The 26,867-nt window shown below is 44.1% G+C and overlaps 1 protein-coding gene across 3 annotated transcripts in view; it reads right to left on the bottom strand.

The window, feature by feature from the left end:
- ARAP3 (ArfGAP with RhoGAP domain, ankyrin repeat and PH domain 3) overlaps positions 1–26,867 on the bottom strand; it is a 541,910-nt gene that overhangs the window by 88,113 nt on the left and 426,930 nt on the right. For all 3 annotated transcript variants that reach the window (XM_086931355.1, XM_086931357.1, XM_086931356.1), the window contains exons 23-24: positions 21,956–22,103; positions 9,475–9,543 (exon numbers count right to left, since the gene is read on the bottom strand). In XM_086931355.1, the coding sequence (XP_086787481.1) occupies positions 9,475–9,543; positions 21,956–22,103 (217 nt within the window). The remainder of the gene's footprint in view (positions 1–9,474; positions 9,544–21,955; positions 22,104–26,867) is intronic.

The raw sequence follows: 26,867 nt of genomic DNA, 5'->3' as shown, positions 1-26,867 counted from the left end.
CTAACCGCTGCAGAAGGATAGGGTGCGAGATGGTGTCAAAGGCAGCGCTTAGATCTAATAGCACCAGCGCTGCCGTTTGTCCCGCGTCAAGCACGGAGCGTAGGTGCTCCACCATATAAAGCAGAGCCGTCTCCGTGCTATGACCTGCCCTAAACCCATTCTGCGTGGCGTCGAGTATATCTACTCGACGGAGATGTTCTGAGAGAACAGCATTTACGTGTGCCTCCATCACCTTAGCCGGCCATGGCAAGAGTGAAATAGGCCGATAGCTCTCCGGCTTGCTCCCATCCAGGCTAGGTTTCTTCAGAATAGGACGAACCATGGCTCGCTTCCACCTCAATGGAACTTCGCCAGTTGTAAGTGACAAATTGACCAAGGAACAAAGCGGTGAGATGTTATGTGCCGCTAGGTCCTTGAACACTTCAGGGCAAAGTGGATCCTCTGGGGACCCAGACTTCACTCTGCGGGCCAAAGTGCCTAGGCTATCAGAGGTTAACAAAGGTAGAGAATATAGTCCCTCAGATGGTGGTGGCTTAGAAGATGGATTTGCCGAGGGAACGACCAAAGGAAAGGCTCGATAGATGGCATTCACCTTTTCCAAGAAAAACTCTGCCAACTTTTCACAGTGCTCCACAGAGCTCTGATGTGAAGTTGTGACTTTTTTGGCAGTGAGGTTGAATATAAGAATGGATGGATTGACGGATGATAGTAGCGTGGATGGATGGATGAATGGACGAGAGAGGATGGATGGATGAGTGGATGGCAGACTGGATGGATGGATGGAAGGCAGAGTAGATTGATGGATGGCAGTGTGGATGATGGATGGACAACAGAATAGGTTGATTGATGGATGAGTGGATGGATGGTACAGTGGATGGGTGGATGGATGTCAGAGTGGATAGATGTCAGAGTGGACAAGTAGATAGATGGCAAAGTGGGTGGCTGGCTGAACGGCAGAGTGGATGGACAGATAGATAGCGGAGTAGATGATTAGATGGATGGCAGAGTGAATGGATGGATACATAGTTGGCAGAGAGGAGTGATGGATGGCAGAGTGGATTGATGGATGGCAGAGGGGATGAATGAATGGATGGATGGATGGCACAGTTGATGGATAAAGTGCCATCGTTCTTGCATGTGTATGCCCCCACTTGTTGCTGAATTGCTGATGTGCTTTGACTGTGTGTGCTCTGGGGCTCCTGCCAATTAGGTGCCCAGGGCCTGTGTTCCTCTCCTAAAACTGTGTTGAACTCAAACCCAATTGGTATCTCTAGCCACATGTCAGCCACTGGTAAATGGTACCCTATGTACCCAGGGCATTGTGACCTGAGATGACCCCTAAAGGCTGCAGCACTTATTGTGTCACCCTTAGGGGCCCTGTATCCTGACACTCACACACTGCCTTTGCAGGCTGAGTGTCCTGGTGCAGAACTAAACAAAGAGTCGACATGGAACACATCCCTCTGTGCCCACAAACACACTGCCATGGCATACATCAGTCACCCCTCTAGCTGGGTGCACTATGCCAGTGGTGTGGGCACAGGTGCATGAGCCCTGTACCCCTACAGTACCCAGGGCCATTCCTGGGCACTGTAAGTGCAGTGATGCCATTTAGAGTATATGGTGCTGGGAGGTTGTCATTACGAACTCCACAGCACCCTGATGGCTGCACTGAATACTGAGAAGTTGTATATCGAACTTCTCAGCACATTAAACCCACACTGATGCCACTGTGGGATTTAATGTATAATGCAATACAGAGGGCATCTTAGAAATGCCCCCTGAAACCTAACCTACAATCCACATCTTGTCTGAGAGGTTGCCTTGGCTGCCACACAGCAGACGTGTTGCTGGACCCCTGGGTAGAGAGCCCTCTGCTCTCCTGGGCCTGCAACAATGCACGTCCTGGGCGAGGTGCTAGTTCTCCTCCCCCAGGATGGGCAGGGGAAGCTTCAAAGGCATGCAGCCTTTGTGAGTTTCTCCAGGCCACTTGCTGTGCTCAGCAACTGGCCCCACCGGTTCTAACCCCCACTCTGGTGGGAAGACAGGCGGGAATCCCTAAGTGAGGATAGTGGGTGTGCCAGCCTCTGCCAACCACACCCCTCAGGTGGGAGAGGCGAGGTGAAAAACAACTCTGGGCTCCGGCAATCTTGAGGATGGGGAGCCCTGCCCAATCAGAGATAGGCTCCTGCCCCCCTCCCACAGGAGAGGAGCAAGATAGGGGGTGTGCTCACCCCAGGACAGTGACTCATTGGTCCCTGCCCTTACCCTACCTGTAATGCCCCTAAATGTAGTATTTAGGGGCACCCTGAACCTTCCTTCCTCAGATCCTGATTCAAAACAAGCAAGAGGACCAAGAAACCAGAAGACAGGCCGTGCAGCTGCTCACAAGAGGACAACACCAACTGACTTGACGTCAGCCCTACTGGCCTGTTGCTCTTTGAACCTGCTCCTGCGAAACTGCGGCGCCTTCAGTGGTCGGCGACCTCACAAACCCCAGCGGACCTGAGTGCCTTGACACTCTACCAAGACTGGGACTCCCACGAGCAGTGGTTCTGCTCAAAAAGTAACACCCCTGGTGCCAGCCAGGAACCGCGAATCCAGCACACTCTGCACCCGCCGAGCCCGGCCCGTGCCTGAGTGGACAAAGACCCTGAGGACGTCCCCCTGGCGATTGTGACCAGAAATCTTTGCTCAAAGACCCTCCTCGACGACCACTGCAGACTCACAACCAGGGACCCCACCAACTGCGACCAGCAGAGGGTAAGATTTCCAGACGTCAAAAGACACCCTTGCACCCGGCGCACCACAGGCCCCTGTGCCCAACTCCAGGGTACCTACCTATCCTCCAAGATCCCAACTTACCCCTCGAAGTGCTGGTCGCTCCTGAAGAATCTCCGTCCCCGAGTCTGCAGCCTTTGTTCATCTTCCAAGTTTTCGATTGAATAACATTGAGCGCCCTACGGCTCAAAAGCACCCTGCACCCAGCAGCCCAAGTGTCCCTGGCAGTGCAACCTTTGTCCTAATCGTCTTCCCCATTTGCCCTGAGCAAGTGACCCAGAGCCCAGCCCCCACAGCTGCGTGGCCTGCTTGCCAGCAGCCACCAACCGAAGGCCCTCTGCCTCTCATAGGATAGCATTGGGCCTAACTACCTTTGTACCCGGCTGCCCCTGTGCCGCTGAGGGTGTATCAACTGTACCGACCAGACCCTGGGAGACCCCTGAGTCTATGCCCGGAACCTTAACTCTGCTAGTCGAGTACTTACCCAAAAGCCGATAACTAACTTTTCCTCCATAGGGTAACATTGACTGGTTCCACTTGGAAATTCTTCTAAGTGTTGAGTGTTGAAACTTTAAAATATTCATCTAAAGTCAGCTGAACAACGAATTCCGATTTACTCACCTGTTATCAGGAGAGAACCCAGTGCTGCATCTTTTAGCTCAACACTGACCCTGAAAAGTAATTTTAACCATACTTACCAGTAACTTGAATTTCCTTCTATAGGTATCCGTTGACTGCAAATATTCCTTAAAAATTGCCTGTATGACTTAACCCCTTCGGTGCTCATGACGGAACGGTTCCGTCATGAGTGTCGGTTGGCCTGTGCTCATGACGGAACCGTTCCGTCATGAGTCCATAGGTTCTTTACAACCTTCAGCACCGCAGCGGAATTCGCGCAGCACTGAAGGGGTTAAACACATTCTTTCAATTGTTGACAAGTGATGCACCAGTGCTGGATCCAGGATCCAACACTGAGTAAGAAAAAGTAACAATAACATTACTTACCTGCTAAGTGAATTTCGTCCCATAGGATAACATTGGTGATTCTATGTGAAAAAGTTTCTAAGTGTCAACTTTTACAATACAATAATATTCCTTAAAAATACTACTGTAACAGAAACGCTTTTACTCAACTTTTTACAGGAGATGTCCCGGGACTGAATCTAGGATCCAGTCTTGTGGTTAGAAAAGTAATTTATAAAGTAACTAGTTGCATTTAATTAGAAATTCCCATTGAGCTCAATGTTGCATTGTGTTTGAAATTGTGTTGCCTATTGCAACAACTGTAACTATTGCAATCAAAAAGTCTATTGCCTATTTCAAAAGTAGATAACTAAAGTAACTAATTTTGAGAAAGTATATTTTGATACCTTGTTAGTTCTAAAATAAAACAACTATAGATTTTGATACAAAACAATTGGCCTAGAGTTCAGATCTTGAGTGTGTGAGACCATTTGCTGACTGAGTGTGTACAACAAATGCTTTACACTGTCCTCTGATACTGCCTTACTGCTCGACCAAGCTACCACTTTAGAGAGTAAGGTTATATCTAACTTTGGCCTCTGCCAAACCTCTGTGGACTGTGGACTCTGTGCACATTGTACCTTACTTTGGTCCAGTATATACAGAGCCAATTTCTCACAATGAATTGATGAATAAACAGCAGCGTGGATGGATGGTAGAGTGGACGAATGGATGAACGGCAGAGTGGATCGCAGAATATATAGATGGATGGCTAAGTGTCCAGATGGAAAATGGATGGCAGAGTGGATGGATGGAGGGCAGAGTGCATGGATGGATGGCAGGGTGGGTGGCAGAGTGGATGGGTGGCAGACACAGCCTGTATATGTTTTTTAACATCTTTAACACTAATAGGTTCTCTCCTGACCTTGTGTTACACTGGCACTGCACTTTTCATGAGTAAGATTTTATGCACATACCCCTTAAGTTGTCCTAGGTTGTATTCAAATATTTCCTTCAGACCATCCAATATTTCCTGAATGGGTTCATCCTCCACAACCATAATCTGAGAAGGGGCACAGAGGTTAATGATGATGTGCACATCATATTGATGTAACCACCCCAAAATTAGAGTTCCATGTTTCGTTACGTATACTTTTCCCTGTAGGTTTATTTTCTAAAATGAAAGGTGAGCCTACATACAACCCAATATGTCAATAGTCTCCCCTTGATACCCTCCTGGAGATATATCCCTGGGATTTAAATTAGTTCCTCCCCACTCCCATTCAATCATCTCTCTAGGAATTACAGTGTACATGGATCCAGTCTCTACCATAAATTGGATCTGATGTCCATTAACTTCGAAAATGGTTGTGGGCCTATTTCTCCTTTTGTTTTCGCCAATCACATTTTTCTTCACAACCCACACTTAAAAGTCTATCTGCCCCTTCTTTGGCTGAAGATGAGTCTTCCGATATTACAGCCACTTTGTTTCGAGGCCCATATTTTGGCATCCTAGCAAAGCGACATACACGACCACACTTCCTACATTCTTTGTTAACAGCAAAGCAAGATTTGTAGTTTGACATGTAGCCTATACTTCCTCATTTCTTGCACGTTCTAGATTGTTTAAAACCTGTACTGCTTTAAACTTTTCAGTATTAAGATTTTAGAACAGCCCCCTCTTCTACTTCTGTTTTAGGATTAAATCGTTTTTTTTATTGGCAGAGTATAATAAAACATTACACCGCTTCATCGCCGACAACCCAATGGGCCGGCAGCAATAGAGATCATCATGTAAAGATCAAAAGGGGACTAGAGAATCATGCATCACTATGGCAGGTAAGTTATACAGCAAGCCGCCTACAACCCTTCTAGGGCCGGCCGCGTCAGACAACCAACCAAGAACAAAATACTCAACTGAAAAAAGAAAAAACACAGAAGGGTCCACAAAGAGGACGCCCCTGAGGAGTCGAAAGAGAAAACCTCCCTATGCGCGGTCTAACCCTAGACCCCGGTCTCCTATTCTTCTTGCATGTCCAGTAGAAATTTCAAGATTTGCAAATAAGTAGGACAAGTTATTCTCAAAGCTCTGAGAACAAAATAGTTATAAAGGAGGACCATATCTTAGCGTAATCAGAATTATCCACCAGAGTGGCCATTGACAGTCTTTCCATCCCCAGAAGAGACCACAATTGGTGGAGCCACTGTGTATGCTCCGGGATGCTATTAGTCTTCCAACATGCCAGAAGTGTTTGATGGGTGGCATTCAGAGCGAGGTCCATCTGTCTACCTCTGAGGGAGCGGAAAGGAAAGGTCAGTGCATTGGGCAAGCCTAAAATTGTATAGACGGGGAGCCTCTGGATAGAAGTGTTGAAGGCCCCATCTACAGCGTCCAAAATTTTCTCCCAATACCTAGAAATTTCAGGCAATTCCACATGAGGGGAAAAAGAGTCCCAGGGCTCCCGCAACCTCACCAACATACGCCATTCCATCCTAGCAGGGGTATAATACCAGAAAGTAACAATCTTATATGCTGTTTCGGTATGTCCCATAATATGAGTGTTGTGGTATGCCCTATAAAAAATGTCTTCCCACTCTTTGTCAGACAGCATCCACTCGATCTCCGCTTCCCACCACCGCTGCCTGGTGGATCTACTCTTACTGCCGCTCTAGGAGAGAAGTAAATACAGTTCTGATATAAGTTTGTGATCAACCTTTTTAAGGAATACCCATTTTTTTCAAACAGAAGCATTGGCCTGCCAACCAAGGGACGGGTCGGGACATCCAGAACCCAAGGGAGCATTGGAGTGTGAAGAAAGTGATCAGAATGGATGAGGTCGTAGTCTTACGCAAGTTGTGCAAAGGGAATATATCCCTTATGGTCAAAGAGACAACCAAGTAGCTTACAGCCCCATTTTGCCCAGCTCGGGCCCCCTCTTGGCAATACCAGGCAGTAAGTCAGCATTGGAGAATATTGGAGAGAAAGGAGACGGGAAGGTTGTTAGGTGCACTGACAAGGATACTCTGTCCCAGGCCTGAAAAGTAGGCTTTGTGATAGGAGATGAGTACAACCCCCATGCCCAAGAGGCCTTGGCAACCAGACCTCCCTCCAGATATGTCGACCTGTCACCGTCTGGCCCATAAAGACCCAGTGTTTCTCTGTCATCAGACAATTCCATTCCATCAGGCACCGTACCATAGAGGCCAAGAAATATTGATTAGAGTTCGGAAGGGCAAGACCGCCTTACTTTTTGGGGCATTGCAACGTAGCCTTCTGCAAACGTGGGGAGATTGGAACCCAGACAAAGTGCTCAGTTTCTCTTTGAATATTAGGTATCACCCTCGGAGGCGGGAGGAGAGGGAGAGTCTGAAAAACGTACAGCACCCTTGGCAGCACGTTTATTTTGATCGCTGCAAGCCTGCCCATCCACAACAGCAGCAACCTCCACCACTGTGCCAGGTCTTTCCGTATACGCGTAAGCAGATTGGAATAATTAACTTCTGATGTCTTTGCCAAATTTTTATTAAGGACCAGAGACACATAAGTCACCTCCTTCGATACCCAGTTGAAACAAACCGAGCCATGAGAGCATCAACTGTAGGCTGTTTAGAGGTTAAGTTTAGAATTTGTGACTTTTGGAGGCTGATTTTAAAACCGGATGCCAGGCAAAAGGCATGCATGTCCGCGACTATGGCTGGAAGAGAAGACAGGGGGTGAGCTATAGAAAATATGATTTAGTCGGCATAGACGCTAATCAAGAGCTTATCGGCACCAAATGGGATACGCTGTGTGTTGGGGTTGTCTCGAAGCCTCTGTGCAAAAGGTCCATATAAAGGGCAAAAAGCAGAGTTGAGAGTGGACAGCCTTGCCTTGTGCCTCTCTCAATTGCAAATATATCAGATCGAACGCCATTTACCCTAACTGAGGTGCTGGGGAGCTGTAAATGCTAGCGATGCAATGGCAGGACCGGATGCTCCAAGGTAGCAAACAGGTATTTTCTGCATCGACATACAATAGCAAAGCCTCCTCCCGGGATCAGCAGACCTTATTGATCAAATGGCAAACCTGCTTCGTGTTAGACCTTATTGATCAAATGGCAAACCCGCTTTGTGTTATCTCCACATTGACGACTGGGAATAAAGCCTGCCTGGTCTGGTTCTACCAGGCTCGGCATTTGGGGATTCAAACGCTGGGCAAGAATACTAGAGAATAATTTTGCATCAACATTTAATAGGGAGATCGGACGGTAGGAACTACAGTGCAAAGGATCCTTATCTGGCTTGGGTATGACAGTGATCGAGGCTTGCAGCATTGAGGCAGAAAGGAACCGATATCGGCGAACAAGTTGAACAAACGGGTGAGCAGAGAAACTAACTTGGCGCAAAAAGTCTCTACTTCAGTTTTTGATAAATTTGTTTGTTCAAAAGCACCAGAAGTCTTCTAATAAAGCTTTCAATTACCTTTTCTTACTGGCCAATAATTTTTTTAAGTTGCATAATAGTTTTAAGGAATTACATTATATTGGCTTACTAAGCACCGTTACACAAACCAGAAAAAAGCTGAGACAAATTACAGTGGAACACTGTATGGTAACACAGAGAAAGCCACAGGTATCAGTGGGAAAACCAAGCATATATTTTTTATTTTATCAAAAATGCCTGAAAAATAAAATTGCTCTGGTTCCCCCCAGTACCTATCTAAACCATCTGCAATAAATACATACAAAAATAAGTACATTCATAGTTTTTTGCTTATTTGGTCTTCTACATAATTTTGCACACACAAGCATGGCATGGTTCAGTTGTTCTAGGTTGGTGCTGTGTTGGACAGTGTTGATTTGTCTTATTCCAAAAACACAAGCCATGGTTTCAAGCTCCCTCAAGTATTTTGTTATAATTTTCATAATTAAAGTTTTATTTTGCACAGAAACATCATTGTGTGTTTTGTTTGTTTTGGCAATGTTGGACAGAATCGCCAAAACTCATTGGCAAATTCAATAGGTCTCAGAGGTGAGATCTATTGGCTTTGCCAATGCTTGTTCAATATTACTTTAGATACCTGTTTTAAGATTTGTCTCCACCTTTTTAGTATTAATGTCAATTATTGTATGTTGTTTAACAACAAATGTGTGCATTGCCAAGATAATTGTGCATCAAATATAGACAATAACATTTAAATTGACTCCCCTGAATTCTGCATGTCTCATGCACTGTCTATGGTTAATTATGTACTCACAATCAAGGGTATTGTCAGTGGGATGCGAGCTATGCAGAAACACTTAGAGGTTATTCTCCAGCCATAGGTTTTTATGCTTGTTCATTAGCATCACTATGGTTTCTTAGATGTATGTATGTTTGTATGTATGTCGTAATTGTAAAGAGTGACCCTAACTCAAAGGCAGTGCCGCGCTGCACAAGGTTAAAGACAAAGATATGGTCAACAAGCGATTGGAGAGGGAACTAGGTTTTAGAATCAGAAGTATACTGTTAGTGCACTGTGATTTAGTGTTCTAAAAACTTGAACATTGTCTCAGAAGGACCCCTGGATTACTGGATCCCCAGTATTCTACTGAACTTTTGATGTCACTGATTTACATAATTGAATTTTTAAATAAATTGAACTTTGAAGAAACGGCACTGACGGAATCTGATGTAATGAATATTAGTTATTTTGTTATCCAACTTGACTGCAATGGTACTGGTGCCCTTGGGACAACGCCATTAACTCACCTGTACGTCTTTCCAAGTGGTTATCAGGCTGTTTTCCAAATCCATTTGTGTCACCTGATCATCTTCAATCTGAAAGCAATATGGAATGAATAATGAAAAGAACATGTAACCCATAAAAAACAAAATACTAATAGGTAGAATAACTGAATTAACCTCAGACACTTGTAATTTCTTAGACTGCATTCAAGTCAATCGTTTTTTTGCCCACTAAGCTGCATTTGACCCAGATCATCCATCTGGAAATCAGCCGTGGTACAACACTAATAGGAACTGTCCAGCCCAAACTGCAAAGGGCAGATTGCATTAGATGAGAACAGAAACAACCCCTGCAAGCGTTGGCCTATTTAGGCTTCTTCAGTGATATATAGCTGGATTCCTATTGCACAGTGAACACAGGATGCACATCTGGCCATACACCAACCCACACAATCATAGCATAGGCCACGACTTTGCCTACCAGGCAGCAGTCATCCCACCCTATGTAGCCTTAACTACTATTGTGGCATCTATTTGCAATATGGTGGGCGCACTTTCATTAGACATCAAGGCCGGGCAAGCTGCCCTTTATGCCTGCTCAGCTTTTTTCTCTATCAGAAACAAACCCCCAAAGTGTATGATTATGTCTGGAAAGAAAAATACTATGGCCTAGAGCACATAAAGTTATAACAATGCACATTTGAGTCATTGTTTAATCTCCCTTCTGGATCCCCTATGCCTCACATGCAAACCTTGTCTACACAGGAAGGGAACATCTGCATCCAGAGGACAGCCTTTAAGCAGAGTAAGGGCTTCAGCCCGGTACCAGATGGCAATCCCTAACGTATATCAGCACATCCACTACAGACTACATGAGCGTACAATCAAGTGGTTTTCCCATCTCTAAATACGGTAGTGGAACTGTGACTTTGGTCTGACTGGCGCCTTGCTGATTTGCTGCGCTGCCAAACTCTAAATGAAACCCTTGGTCTCAGCCATATGGAGCTTGCTTCCTTCTGAACTCGGCAGGTAACCAACGGAGGATTCTGTATTCTCAATAATAATTTAAAATTAAGACATCTTAAAAAATGAAATTAACACATAAAGGTGCCATTTATAGCATAGAATGTGGCATAAGATTCACTCTTGGCTGACAGTTATAATAATAATAATAATAATAATAATAAAGGGGCTTGTAAAGCGCCTGGTTACGCCATCCCGGCGTGTCCCCGCGCTGTGGAAAGAGAGTCAAGGCCAGGAGAGGGAGTTAGAGGGCAAACAAGTGGGTTTTCAGAAGTTTTCTGAATAAGGTCTCTGAGTCCGCTAATCTGATATTTATGGGGAGGGAGTTCCATTCCCTAGCAGCCACTACACGAAAGGAACAGCCTCCCATTCTGGCTTTCCTGGTGCGGGGTATTTTAAGCAGTCCAGTTCCCCCAGATCGAAGAGTTCTGTTAGGCTCGTAGGGAATAGCCAGATCAGTCATGTAGGAGGGGGCCTTATGAGAGATGATCCTGTAGCACATGAGAAGTGCCTTAAAAAGGACTCTCTTTTTTATTGGAAGCCAGTGCAGAGTTGCCAGGGCTGGTTTGGAGGCTGCTCTTTTAGGAAGTCTAAGGACTAGGCGTGCTGCTGTATTTTGGAGTACTTGAAGTCTCCTGATGTTTTTTTGTGTTGTTCCGAGCAGCAGCACATTTCCATAGTCAATCCTCGAGGTGACCAGGGCTTGGGTCATAGTGCGCCTGGCTTCAAGAGGGAGGAGGTCTAGGGTACGGTTCAAGGTCTTCATCACCCCGAAGCATTTCCCAACCACTTTGTGCACATGGCTGTCATAAGAGAGCCTGGGATCAACCCAGATCCCTAGGTTCTTGGCTGCTTTACAGGGAGTGGGTGACGGTCCCAGGCAAGATGGCCACCATTCCTTGGTCCAGCTAGTGTCTTTGCCTCCAATTACCAGAACCTCCGTTTTTGAACCGTTTAACTTCAGACAGTGCTGGGTCATCCAGCCTGCCAGAGTCTGCATGCAGGTTTTAAAATTATCTGCGGCAATAGAGGGGGCTTGGGACAGGGAAATGAGAAGTTGGGTATCGTCGGCATATGAAACTAATTCAATGCCGAACGATTGAACCACTTCAGCCAAGGGGGCCATGTACAGGTTGAACAGGGTAGGGCTCAGGGCCGAGCCCTGAGGTACCCCCTGTTCCAAGGCTATGCTATCGGAGAGGTACGTGCCTCTCTGAACCTGGAAGCAACGGTTAGTAAGGAAGGCTTTAAGCCAGCCTAGTGCTTCCTGGGTGACCCCGGCTTTGTTCAGACACTGCAGCAAGATGGAGTGAGCCACAGTGTCGAACGCGGCACTTAGGTCAAGCATAATCAATGCCATAGTCTGGCCTTCATCAGCGCCTGCCCGTAAGGTTTCAGTCGCTCTCAGAAGGGCGGTTTCAGTGGAGTATCCTGCCCTAAACCCTGATTGGGAACTGTGGAAGGCATTATTTGACTCAAGATGGGCCATGAGTTGGCGATTAGCTATTTTTTCGGCTACCTTAGCCAAATAAGGTAACAGCGAGATGGGCCGCAGGTTTTCAAGGATGTCCTGACTTATGTTAGATTTTTTCTTTATTGGGAGAACGATGGCTTTCTTCCACTCCGCAGGGAGGGTAGCCGTAGAAAAGGAGAGTTGGAGGATGTATCTAAAATGTTGTTCTAAGACTTTAAGGCTAGCTGCTAGTATCTTAGGAGGGGCAGGATCCCGGGGGGAGCCTGACTTGATGGTTTTACAGATACTATTGAGAATGGTCGTGGGAGGGACAGAGAAGCAGTCTAGACAAGTCTTAGTATGAGTAATCTCCAAGTTCTCTGCGAAGTCGGATCCCAAAGGCACATCATTAGCAAAACTAGCATAGATGTTGGTGATTTTGCTGGCAAAGTATTTAGCAATATTATTGCATGTTTCAACCGAGTCATTATGAGCACTGCTCTCTCGGTCGAACATGGGAAAAACTGTTCTAACCAAGGGGACTTACTAGTGAAAATCAGCAGTCACGTGTTTTGTCAGGCTCTTGTGAAATTATGTTTTGTCTGAATGCCCGTCAGGGAAGGAAACTAGACTAATGAGTGATAAATATGTTCTATAGTAGAAATGGAAGTAGCATTCAAGAGTTGTACTAAAAAAGATTCTTGCTCTTACATACAGAGGACCTAACGGAGATACTGGCATTCGTAAATTGTGAAATGTGTGTGTAAATGTAGAGGTACTTGTATAGCGCACGACTACCCGGAGGCCTCTCGACGCTTGTACGAATACCGCTGAGGAACCCTTCCTGGCCTTTCCCTGTGAAGTGCCCACTCCTGGGCACCCCAAGGTGAAGCCAGGCATCCTAGCGTTGTTGGGGCCGTTGTGGAGATTAAGCAAGCTAAATTACACATCAGGAACCCAGAAATCTACTCAACAAGTATAAGAGTAGCCCCATGGGAATAGATTTCCGACCTAATGAAGGCTGTCTTTATGAATCAGGCCCAGAGTGGCCGAAACATCTAAGTTAGGAGCATAGTGATGCAAGAGTCAGGAGTTTATCAGTCACATCAGCACAAGAGCACCAGACCAGGACCCATAGAGGGCAAATTTCTGAACCCTAGGAAAGGGGCTGCACCAATGACTTCAACTTTCTTTTCTGTCCCTCAGATGATTTTAGCTGACTTTGCCGGTGGAGCTAAAAGTGGCTGCCCTCGATGCATGGGGAAAGTTGTCCTGGAAAGCAGCAGCTTGTTTGAGAGCACCTATTCTGGAGTCCGTGGAGGCAAAGATGACATAGTTTCCATAGAAAAAGCAGTTTTGGTTTTGCCAATAACTTTGGCGCACTTTGAAGAATGTTCAAGAATTTGTCAAAAGTTAGTACAGCAGTCGATTCAGCTGCTGTGTTGAAAGTTTTGGGGTGATCCCTCGTTTTAAAAAAACAGAAAGGTGGTGACCCCTTCCTCACAGGGTCTACAGGGACCTGTGTTACTTCCCTTTGGTGAATACTGGAAAGAGAAGAATCATTCAATAGGCTTTAAATGGCTAGAAATAGCCTTCTCCAAAGACATTAACATGCAGAAGAGAGTCAGCCTCTTCCAGAAAAATTCCTTTCCTTTGTCACTTTCAGGAACCTAAACTGTTGTGCAGATATGATAATTTGAGGCATTTTCTTTCTGTCACAACAAATGTATTTTAGGATATCTGATACTCATGTGGGTGATCTTATCAATATTATCTGTTAAAGGCAGGTTGATGATTTTTTTTGTAGACTTTGAACCCATGTAACGTAGCTATGAAACCTACTAATTTCTCTCGCCACCAGATATGAAGGTCTGCTGATGCAGTTTCTGCATGGACTGAGATTACGTTGTCTCTCGGTGAACATTTCCAGTTATTATTGCCTAACATCAGTAAGATAGTTCAGGATAACATTATCCATTTTATACCAAAATTATCTATCTTACATTCTCAGAGTTGCTACAACTTGCTGATTTCAAAGTCAAAGCATGGCACAAACCATTTGTATAATGGGTTTGGGGGATTTTTTAAATGACTTTTCTGATATTTTGGAAGAAAGAATTTTTAAATGAGTATGATTTTCTTTTCTTGTTGAAAAAAATACAACTGTGACAGAGAGAGTTTGATCTTAGAGTAAATTGTTCCACTTAGAGAAGCCTCATATATATATATATATATACACACACACACACACACTTATTGCTCTAGAAACGACCAGGTAAAAGGTGATGTTACAAAGTACTGCTTAGCTGATTCTTGTAAACCCAGCATCAAGGACTTGTTACTCTCAGGAGTTAAGGGAAATTTCACCATCCTGAAAATGACAGAAATTAAGTCTTGGGTTGACTAAAGAGGAAATAAAAGTAGCTCTGCAACCTTACTGTTTTTATTACCAAATAAACAATGTCATCAAGTTGTGGTGGCTCAAAATGTATTCATCTAACAGCAGGAAGAGACGGGAAAAACATATGCCCAATAGAACCCTGTGATGCGGGAGCCCCCGTCCTGCAGCCTAGCGAGTGTCTGGGTGCCTGTAATGGGGTCCATCGGGCCAAGGGAGGCACCCCCAACCTGGCTGGGATCAGAAGCGGGGACCGGGCCAGGTGGGGGCGTGGCTGGCTAAATCCTTAGAACCCTGTGATGCAGGAGCCCCCGTCCTGCGGCCTAGCGAGTGTCTGGGTGCCTGTGATGGGGTCCATCGGCCCAAGGGAAGCTCCCCCAACCTGGCTGGGATCAGAAGCGGGGACCGGGCCAGGTGGGGGCGGGCCAAACGCTTAGGACGTGAAGGTTGGGCATTTTGCATTTTGGTGTGTGGCAAACAGATCTATTTCTGGGTGTCCCCACATGCGAAAGAATGGAAGAAGAACCTGAGTATGAAGTTCCCATTCGTGGATCTGCTGTGTTTGACAACTGAGCAGATCTGCTATGTGATTGTGTACACCTGGGAAGTGTTCTGCAAGGAGATGTATGTTTTGCGTAATGGCCCTTCTCCATATGCTCTGAGGTAGATGTGAAAGCTGCAGAAAGTGTGTTCTACCCTGTTTCTGTATGTAGTACATTGCTGTCATGTTGTCTGTACGGACCAGGACAGCTTTGCCTATGAGGTGGAGTTGAAAAGTTTTTAACGCTAGGAAGATTGCGAACAATTCCAGGTAGTTTTTGTGGAATTGTTTTTGTTGGGGGGTCCATATGCCCTGGATGGTATGGTTCTGAAGATGAGCTCCCCAGCCAATGAGTGGTGCGTCTGCTGTTAGCACAGTCTGTGGAACCGGGACAAGGAACTGCCGCTCTTTGGAAAGGTTTTGTGTGTTCTACCACTGCAGAAAGCTACGTGTGTGGGTGTCCACCAACACCAGATCTGTTAGCTGGCCTTGAGCCCGGTTCCACTGACGTGTCAAACATTACTGTAAGGGACACATTTGGAGTCTTGCATAGGGGACAGGGAGAATGCAGGAGGCCATTGTGAACATTTTGGATTAGAGCCTGTATGGTGCTTATCCTGACTGGATTGGGATATGCTAGAGCTTTTGAAGTGTCTATTGTAGCCCCTAGGTATTGTTGTTCGTTGGGCGGTTGGAGATGGGATTTGGGGAGGTTTACTGTGAATACTGTAGACCCAACATGGTAGGAGACCCTATAAATGACAACTAGCTTTTTGGGCAATGGATGCACGAACTAATAGACCGGTTGGCACCCACAATTTCACCTCACAGACCATCTAAAAAGAAACCCTCTGCCCCATGGTTTTCACAATCACTAAAAGAACTGCAAGGCCACGTTAGGGCGTTAGAACACAGATGGCGCCAGAATTACGATAAAAAATAAAATATCATGCCTTGATCAAAACCGCAAAGAAAACATATTATACTGAGGCTATTAAACCACCAATAACAAACAGAATGAGATCTTTAAAATAGTTAATCTGTTTACAAATCCAAATAGTTTACTTCAAAAGATTCCTCCCTCTCAGAGATTCTGTAATAATATAGCAGATTTCTTTGAAGAAAACGTTTTGACACTCTTAAAAGACTTCCCCTCTCCTACTCCCTCCGCCATAAATAAGGGAATTTCTGCAGGCACAGACACAGCTTGTATGATAACTTTCCAGCCCATCACGATGGAGGAATCGCATCTGGCAATCCTGTCCATCAAATCAGGCTCTCCTTTTGATCCCTACCCCCCAACTCTACTACACGCCCTCATCAATATTGTGAAGCTCATTATTAATAATATCATAAACTATTCGCTTCTCACAGCCAAGATCCCAACGGAATGGAAACTTCCTGCAGTAAAACCTCTCCAAAACAAAACAACTGGCCGATCCTACGACTCTCTCTAACCTACGTCCCATCTCGCTCTTACCTAGTCTGTGTAAGCTGACTGAAAAATTTGTTAAAAGTCAACTCACAAAATTCCTAGAGGAAACAAATGTTTGACACTCTAATCAATCAGGTTTAAGAGCCCAACACTCAACAGAATCCGCCCTACTGATACAACGGAAACCTTAAGCGCAGCCCTGGATCAGGGAAAGAAAGCAGTCCTGGTGCTAATAGACCTATCGGCGGCCTTTGACATGGTCTCACATGTCATTCTTCTAGACCGTCTCACATCATCTGGCATATCTGGCAGTGTCCTAGAGTGGATAAAGAACTTTCTGCAAGATCGCCGCCAAGTGATCACGCTAAGACAATACAACTCACAAGAATAAAAACTCATATCAGGAGTACCTCATGGATCGAGCCTTAGCCCGACCCTTTTCAATGCATATATGCCCCCTTTGATCAAGCTAATATCGTCCTTCAATATTAACACCATCTCATAGGCGGACGATACGCAGCTTATCTTGGTCCTGGACAATGATACGATTGAGGCGGAAGAAAATCTCTGAAAATGCCTCACAGCAACCTTCAAATGGATTAGGAAAAAACTAAAATCCTGCCATTTGCCAACAAAACCTTTTTGGGCTGAAACTTTGGTGGCCAGAAAATGCGCCCCCCCCCCCCCCCCAATACAATAAACACAGCTAGGAATTTAGGAATAACATTTGACACCACCCTATCCTTCAAACCTTAAACCCTGGCAGTTGCTTGTACATGCTTCCACATCATAAAAATAAAAAAAAAACTCTTCGACCTGCTTCCCTACTCAGCCAGGCAAACTGTAGCTGTTGCCCTTATTACATCTAGGCTGGACTATTGTAACAGCTATATACAGGAACCAACAGAGCAGTTATGCACAAGCTCCAGATGGTCCAGCATGTGGCTGCACGGCTGGTACTGAAGTGGCCCAGGAGATCATCTGCCTCTGCGGCACTAGATATCTTGCACTAGCTGCCAATTCACAAATGTTATGTTTAGGAGCCTTATCATTACCTTCAGGGCCTTTCACTCACTCGGCCTCCAATACCTTTGAACTGGCTTTAAGCGCTACGTTCCCTCGTGTAGCTTAAGACCATCTAATGCCAATCTGCTGATCATTCCAACTTTCAGATTGGTGTCGAAGGGAGGAAAATAACTCACAGTCATTGGCTTAAAGGCATGGAATAAACTTCCACCTCAACTTCGCCAGATTGCATCTGAGTCTGTGTTTAGGAAGGCACTTAAAACCTGGATTTTTAGTGCATCAGACCTACTTTTCAAAACTCTGATCTGAACGCCCATTTTTCTATCATTAGCTGCAAACCTGCTCCATATCAGCGCCAAGATGCTCCTTGGAGTGGTAGTCGCGCTATATAAATACGCTTTTACATTACATTACATCCCAAGTTGTGAAGCAGCTGAATTGTGTTGTGTGTGTATTGAAAACAGCTTCTGTGTGATTTGGCTTTCATGAGCCAGTCGTCCAAATAAGGGAAGACATGAATATGTTGTCTCCTTAAGTGGGCTGTAACTCTGGGTGCCATAGTGATCCCGAATGGGAGGACTTTGAATTGGTAGTGTTGACCATCTACCACGAACCTGAGCTATTTCCTGTGAGCGGGGTGAATGGGAATATGGAAGTAGGTGTCCTTTAGATCCGGAGTGGAGAGAAAGTCGCCCTGTTGAAGTAGTGGGAGCACCTGTTGGAGAGTGACCATGTGAAAGTGGCTTGACTGAATGTAGAGGTTTAGCAGTCAGAGGTCCAATGTGGGCCTGAGGGAGCCGTCCTTTTTTGGGATTAGGAAATACATTGGCCTTGATGAGGCAAGGAAACTGGTTCTATTGCATGTTTTTGTAATAGAGAGAGAACCTCTTGCTTGAGAAGTGTTAGATGTTCTGAAGACATGGGATGCTGTCTGGGAGGAATGTTTGGGGGGGTGGAAGTGAGTTCAAGGCAATACCCATACTGGATGATATGTCGTACCCACTTGTCTGTTGTGATGGATTTCCAGACTGGTAGGAACTCTAAGAGACGTCCCCAGACAGGAGTGGAATGATCGGGGTGGGGGAGGGGGGGGGGGGGGCGGGGTAAAGGAAGTCATTGTTTAGTGGTAGGGGGGTGCGGCTATTGTTGCCACAATGTCTCTCTTTATTATTGTTGCCTCTTTAGCCTCCGCGAAAGTAGGCTTTTGGGATGTTTGAGTGGGGCTCTTGTAGGAGGAAGGATGTTCTGAACCCATGGTTTTGGAGCTGGCTCTGTAGAAAAGAGCCACTAGGGGAAGGAAACGGTAAGGCCCCCATAGACTTAGTTTCTGAATCCTTCTTCATCTTTTCTAGTGATGTGTCAACTGCGGGGCCGAAAAGATGTTCCTGATCAAATGGTTGATTTAAAATAGCAGTTTGAACCTCTGCTTGAATCCGGAAACCCGGAGTCAAGCGTGTCCAAGCAATAAGATGCTAGTGTTAATTGCGCAAGATGCGGTATCGGCCACATCGAGCACACATTTTATTGAGGTGTTGGTAATCAGTTTGCCCTCCTGGATAAGGTTGTTGACTCTTTGTTTGTACTGGTCAGGAAGGTGTTCCATGATCTTTTCAAGCTCGTCGTAATGAACCCTGTCGTTGCCTGTACTTTGTGAGTTTGCACGCTTGCGTGCATTAGTTACCACAAGGGAATTTGACCTTTAATGTAAATTGGGTCATTGGGAGCCGCCTTATATTTTTTATTCACCCTCGGAATGAGAACCCTGGTTCTGACTGGGTCCTTCAAAACGTCTGGGGCATGTTTTAGCAAGAATTTTAACATTGGTAGGGTGCTTGTTGATTTTTGGGAGGGTGCGAAGGTTTACAGCAAAAAATCTTCATCTATGGGGTTGGAATGTAAGGGAACCCCGTGGTATTGGGCAGCCCTGTTAATTAGTTGCGCGAACCCAGTGTTGTTGTCTGATGGTGAGGGCTTAGATGGATAGAGATGTGGATCATTATGTGGGTCAGGATCTGTATTGTAGTCACCCCAAGTGTCTATGTCATGTGGGATGTTATGTGAATGTAGTTCACAAAAGAATCTGTAAATGTCAGATCCAAAAGGGAATGGGGATTCCGCTGAATGCGCGAATATTAGGGACTGTATACACATAATAGTTATATATTGCCCCTACTTTTTAACCCCCTTTTTATCCATACCAACTAGGAGCGAGAATACAATATTAGATCACTAGCTAGGTATTTTTAACATCACTTTCACCACTCCACGAGCACTGCACCATAGATTTCTTCACAAAAAAGTGGTCCTAGGTAGTTCTGCAAGCCGCAATACGTCCCAAGCAGCAGCTGTTTGGAATGGCCCCAATGATGAAGTATGTCACCTAAGGTCAACCCTGGGTGAGTGAGGGGACTCAAAAAAATAATTTTCTTTTCTTTGGACATGGGTCCCCATTCCCTAGATTAGGTTTTTTGGATCTGAAATTTACAGATTTATTGTGAACTACATGTACATTTGAGGGAGAACCTAACCAGTACCTCCATCTCCCCCCTTTTTTGATTGTGTTATCTTATGTGAATGATCATCCCATGTGGGTCTATATCTCTACATGTGTCATCCTTTCTATCTGATGGTTGAGGTAAAAATATAGTTTGTGGGGAGTGTGGTGGAGAAATGAATAGATGTGAATTAACTTGTTGGAGGCTTGGCGACTAGTTTGCCCTTGTTTGGGTCAATAAACAAAGTTTTTTGCTTTGGATCTTTCAAATCAGATGCAGGCTGCGTTGGCAAAAAGTCTTTGTTCGGTGTTGATGATTTTGATCCGAACCTTCATTGGAGGGAGTTTGTGGGGTTTTTCGTGGGGACTTAGACTATTTAGGTTTTTGCGGCTCCGAAACGTTTTTCGGCTCCGATGATTTTTGGGAGTCAGAAGCCTTTTTCAGCTCTGAAGATTTCTTCAGTTCCGAGTGTTTGTCCTTGCTATGCTTCGATACTGAGGCTCTGGAGTTGAGGCTGTCTTCGGCATGGACAAGTGTTTTGACTTGTTGCTTTGCTGCTGAGGAGGACTTTCCGGGGTCAGAATGGGGTTGGCTCGAGCCCGAGCCGGAAGGCTTATGTTTAGGTTTCGTAGCCAGACCCGGGGCATCTGAAACATGTTGCCAGTATCAACCTGAGCCAGAGGGGGTTACCGGAGCCTTCGGTTTATTTTTCGGGAGGGGGGGTTTCGGTACTTACGGACCGTTGAGCCGGAGTGACTGTCTCCTGTTGAGCGTCAGAGTCGTCAGCCTCAGAGACGGAGATGTGTTCTTCATTACCTGATTGTTCTGGCTAGATATCGGGGTCTGCTTCGAAGATGTCCGGAATCGAACTGCTTCCGCGAGACATTTCGTAACATCGAGCGCGACAATCATGGATGGTTTTCTTCGACCTGAACAATGCACAGGCCTTGCAATTTTTTTCTTCATGGTCCGGGGAGAGGCAGAGATTGCACACCTCGTGCAAGTCTGTGTGTGGGAACTTAGCACCCCTGGTGCTTTTTTGGACAGGAGTCCTTCCCATTGACTGCAGGTGTGGTTGGTACGTAGAGGCCAAACGGCCCGCGTCGAAGATCGAGGTCGAGGAGTTTGTTTTAAGATGCGTATCGAAAAGAGAAATGCGATCAAGACAATACCGTCGAGTGGAGAGGGATTGCACATCGAAGGGGGATTCGAAACCAATATCGACCCGGAGCTCAGCAATTCACATCCAAACCCGATGGCGGAACGAACAATCTAAGGATGGAGTTGATGCCCATGAGCACTATCGTCCTAGGGAGGAGTCACCTACCTCATGACTACAAAGACTTCTTCAAAAACAAAAAAAAGGTGCAAACATCTGAGCCCAACACCAGATGGCGATCTATGCAAAAGTATACAATCTGCAGTTCATATGCCTCGAACATACATTCTTTAGAGTCCAATGCAATGAATGTCCCAAATTTCAGCTTGCCCTACATTTATTGAGAAATGGTTATGGTCGTGGTTCTATGTGTGGTAATATTTCTGATGGCGCCTTCCTCAGGCCAAAACAAAAACTGTAGGAATGGCACATAGAAAGAGACAAAAAGAGCAAACTACAAAAGATGAAAAGGAGAAAGAAGGAGTGAGAGACAAAGAGGAAATGTAGAGCCAGAGGAATTGAACAAAATAACAGAAGCAAAACTAATAATTACAAAAAAAGAAAATAGTTTTCCTTATCCGAGAACAACATGCAATCATCCGAGCCCAACACCAGGTGGCGATCTAATGCACAGTGTGAGATCTGCAGCTCATATGCTTCGAACATAGATTTCCTTATTCGAGGGAAACAAATTAAACCAAAGTGACCAAAATAAAGGAAACTGAAAGAATGTGACTGGGATGGAATGAGGGAGAAGGGATAAGAGACTGAGGAAAAATGTGGGGAGGAGTAGAAGAAGGAATGAAGAAAAAAAGAAGGTAACCAAAAAGGATATGAGGCTGGAATGGAAAAGGTAAGACAGAACAAAATAAAGAAATACAGAATGGAGAAGGAATGAGAAAAGGGACCATTTTGAAGAGGAAAAAAGGCTGAATAGACATCATAACAGGCAATCGAGACAGAAAGGGGCCTTACATTAAAGACTCGGACGTAGTTGTCAATCAGATCCTCCATCACCTTCACCTCGTGCTCTCCCTTGCCATCTGTCTGGAAAAGGCTGGGTGCAAATAGCAGAGAAAGGTTTTTGGTGCACATCTGGTTGAGGTCAGCACATTTCTGAACCCTGGGACATGGGAAGGCAGACAAAGAAATATGGCATGTTATGAGTAGATGTGCTCCTGTGGCTAAAATACTATTACAGTGGAGGATATATTAAGGACTTCCGATGATTCCAACATAGCTGCTACAATTAAAGCACTGCTAAGCCAAGTAAGGAAAAAATGGGCAAATAAAAAATCCCAGACAAGTTTAAGAAGAAGGTCATCCCTCCACTCCCTAATGAATCCCATCTGGACTCAATTCAGTTGCCACATAGCGCTAATCAGACTTTAGAGGGAAACTAAGTGAGTCATAAATACAGATTTGTTGTATGAAATTAAATTTGCTATTTTATGTTTGCAGGACAAAAGTGCAATTAATAATGAGAAGGGGCTTACTGATGTTCATTCCAGCGTGCTCCTAGAATTAGCAAATCTAATGAAGGTAATTGAGACCCAGTACGCCTTTGGATGTGCTGCCCAGGTGTCTGTTGGTTGCAGTGGGCAAGGAGACAATGACTAACTGACCACAACCAACTCAGACTAGAGAAAATCCTGGAAGTAGCTACCAGGATGGGTCTGGATCCAGTGAACTAGAGCCCCTGGGAAGTGTGGGATCAGGGGTAACAGCAGCAAAATCAAATGCTTCCATCCAAAATTTTTTAACTTGCTTGTCAAATGGCAGGGTAATATGATATTGATAACATGTGTACAATATCTCATACTAGGGGGACAGCCACTCCCCTGTGCAGCCAAATAGTGACAGTTGAGCATGCTAATAAAACCATTAAAAATTCTGTCATGGAATGTGGCATGTATAGGTCCCAAGAAGGGGGATGCAGACTGGGGACAGTTTATAGACAATTATGATATATATCTATTTCCGGAGACATGGAGCACTTTCCCTATTACTAGGAATGGGTAAATTGCATTTTGCACCCATGAAGTCAAATCATTTAGAGGCAGGCCTTCAAGGGCCTTGGCACCATAGGTCCGGACGGAGCAGCAATGCTCAATTAGGCATTTGCCTGTTAACTCTCAGAATGTGCTGGTTGTAAGGGTGGCAACTCTTTGGTATTGATAAATCTGTACAACTGAGTCGATGGCAGGAGTGAGTGAAATCAGATAATAAATGCCACAGAGGACTTCCTAACAAGTTACAATGGCAAAGGGGATATACTGCTGCAGGGGATTTGAGCTCCAACTTTGAACCACTCATATCGTTTGACCCAAACCTGTCAGAACAGGATGTGAAATAGAAAATCCCTACACTTACAAAGTTTACATGAATTATGTGGACTAAAATGTTTAATATTTGTTATTAAGGGATATATCTGTGCTTTTATGATCTGTTTTTGTTGAAATAAAGCGATGATGATGAAAAGGCAGACAAAGAAATATGGAATGTTATAATCTGATGTGCTCCTGTGGCCAAAATACTGTTACTGAATACAGTGAATACTACACATCCTGTGGCCAGTTCATAGCTAGAAGAGCCAATCCATGAGTAGAACATTAATTCCTGTGAGAGAAAAAGGGTGAAGCTAATCAACTGGGAGTTGTTGACAGGCTCTAGCAGCCTGGGTTGGAAAATGCATTTTCCTCTTGATTCAAATTATGTGTAATGGCACTGAAAAATGCATTCTAGAAAAACTCCATGGAGTGCACGAAGAAGAAGAATTCATAACGTAATTTGAAAGGTCAGGTGGAGTAACAGAAATCCTGTCACTGATCAATCACCAATAAACAAGTGCATTAGACGGCATAGATAGGTTTATCAGGGAGGCATTGAGGGAAGCAGCCATAAAAGCTGGCCCACAATATAGCAGCAAACAACCAAAAGGCAACGGCAAAGACAAATAGTCATGATGTGGATTTGGAAGTTCCGTAACTACCTATATGAGACTAATTGCTCTTCATCTGTACTGCATTATCTGTACAGTCAACATGGCAATTTCATGCCTCTCATAGTCAGGAAACGTAATCAAACCACACATGAGAGTAAAGGTCACACATGCCAGATTTTCCACGTTGAAACATTTACAAGCAGACTCATAACTAGTAAATATGATGGTATTTATTTTGCTTAGTGCAGCAATAGACATGTTTTCTTCTTATAAGGAGACCCTCTCATAATTGTTTTTAAGGGAGACGGAAACTTGACATTTACTATCCAGGTTACATCTCCAATTAACTTTCTAGTAGACTTTTAACTAGGAGAGGCCTCAAACACCCTGGTCGCCAAGGGGCTTGCTCTCCCAATAGAGCAGAAAGTGATGCTATATGCTCCATAAGTAAAGGACCCATGGTAATGTCTTACAAACAAGTATGTGAAAAGTGTTAGGCCTTAGAGAAGGACAGTTGTTTGTTTTTGTTGAAATTACTGTTGATGTAAGTCTGTCATTATTGAAAAGTTGTTTTGTCTGGGAGGACGACAGAGCCATGCAATGACCAAGGACAGTCATCTTTAAATCTAAAGAGGGAGGGGGAAAGACACTTGGTAGAGGGCTGAAACGGAGTTGGCAGTGCAAGTGGATATAAAGGAGAAACAAATACTAGAATGACTGGCTAATCAAAAAGACAGGACCCTTGGAACAAACAGATGTTCAGCACCTTAAGTACTTTAAAGTGTGCATCTCCATGATGTGGGTTTTCGAAATGCCTGCATTAAGTATAGATATACAAATTCTCCCGATTGTTTCGGCATGCATGTGAAATTTACGTAAAGCCAAAGATACAGTTATAGAGAATCATGCTCTTCATTGGCTTTCTTTTGTTCCGGTTATTTATTCAGGGTGTATAGCCAATACATGTTTTGCATCCCCCAAAATATTATTATAATTTGATCTATGGTTATATGCTCATGGAACTAAGTGGATGTGACTCATCTGCATTTTTTTCCTCAGCCTCTTAATGGCACCAGTTGCAGAAGGAGGGCCACATATCTTTTCTACAGTGAACTATGCAATTTAATTCTATTGTTGTAATACCATCACTCTATCTTAACTATTCTGTCTCAAATTGATCATTTCTTAACCTTGTCAAAACTACTGAATGTTTTTCTAAAAAACACATGCTCAACAGCCAATATTATTACTTGACATGGCATCCAGCAATTCACATACCTTTTTTTTTTTTGCATAACCCTTTTTGACACATAATACTTCACTTCGACTAGACTTCAAGAAGATAATGGCAGATTACCACAATCACCATCATTCAGTTTTACAAATGTGCATTATTTTTGGATGCAATTTATATATCGCTTTTACAGAGTTCAGTTACATATCGAACACCAGCTAGCCCTTTCCAATGTGGCAGCACAATATTATTCAATCATGATATGCCACTTCTGCTGTTGGGGTACAAGGTTGTTTAAAAGAGGACACTTTCAAAATCCCATCTAGAGGCTTTTGACAGGAAAACCATCTGCTTATTCTGATATACTCCTGATGGATCACACGACCGGTAAGCACTGCCTGTTCTTTCCCAGATTATCACCCACTTCTTTGCTCACCGAGGCACTGACACATCACATGTATTACCTTACCTAGACTTATTGCAGGTTGTTCTGCTTCCATACAATCTCAAAGAAATCACAAACAGGTTTTTTCAGGTATGCCTAATAGTCGCTCCTCCTCTTTGTGATTCTCAAGCCCACAAATAGCTACTGTGCATTTGAATACCATGTAAACCATATGGATTTATTTTAAGCCACACTGCAACCCATGACCATGGATGCCTCGTAGAGTTACTTATTTGTAAGTAAGAATCTGTATGAGCTTATCACAACTCTTTTTAGTAAGTTAGGCTTTAAACTGAACAGTACCATCAAATCATTCTGCAGATCAAGCCAGTATATATGACTCTGTTTATTTATTTCCATTGATATACCAAATGTGGAATTGTTTAGATTAATTGTGTAAGATGGCTGTGTTGAATGCTTAAGTGTATGGCTTTTCAAGGGAGTGGCAAATTGTTGATGTTGTAAAAAGTACTCAGTTTTTATACATTAATGACATATTGTTTGATACTGTATATTTTATATTTTTGCAGATTATCCTTATATTGTGGGAATGTTGTAAATTTTATCCTGATGAAGGTGTTGGCTGATAAATCTAATTGCCAAAGCCGAAACGCGTCGATGCTCTTGTATACTGGGATGCACTAAATCGTTGGACTAAGGTAACGTCTCCAATTCAAAGATATTTCTACAAAATTGGAGCATGATTTACATAAGTCAGACCACAGTATCCCTTTGCATTTTTTAACCAATGTGTTGTTTTTTGTTCCCACCTTGTGACTATTTTCTGCATGTATTATGTTAGGATATACTGTTTATCCTTTTTTATTGTGAATTTTTTAATGGCATAATAAATTGTATACTTTTTATAATTTTCTGACTATTCTCACATCATCATGTTTGCTGCCTAGTATGAAAATTTGAATTGAGTAGTGTGTGATATATATATTCAAGGTTTTCTGTCTGCTTAGAATTGGTCCAAAGGGGACGTTATTTTGTGACATACTGTCTTTTGGAACCCTACCCCTTTGGTATTCAGGGTCCCTCTCTTTAATTAGAGATACACTCAGAACAAAGCAATTGAGTAGAACATTACCTTATGTTATTGTTTAACACTGGTACATTTAAAACGTATGTTTGGCAGTTCAGAAACGGGCTGGCTGGGTTGTGGGGTGAGGAGTTCTTATATCCACATGTTGCATTCATGTGACTACATCCAAGATTCTGGAGTGAGATGGTGTCATGCATAAAAGATAAAACTAGCATT

The sequence above is a fragment of the Lissotriton vulgaris genome, chromosome 7 (genome assembly GCF_964263255.1).
Source record: "Lissotriton vulgaris chromosome 7, aLisVul1.2, whole genome shotgun sequence".
Lineage (NCBI taxonomy): Eukaryota > Metazoa > Chordata > Amphibia > Caudata > Salamandridae > Lissotriton > Lissotriton vulgaris.
Note: the sequence above shows the minus strand (reverse complement) of the source record. Positions and strands in the feature narration are given on the sequence as shown.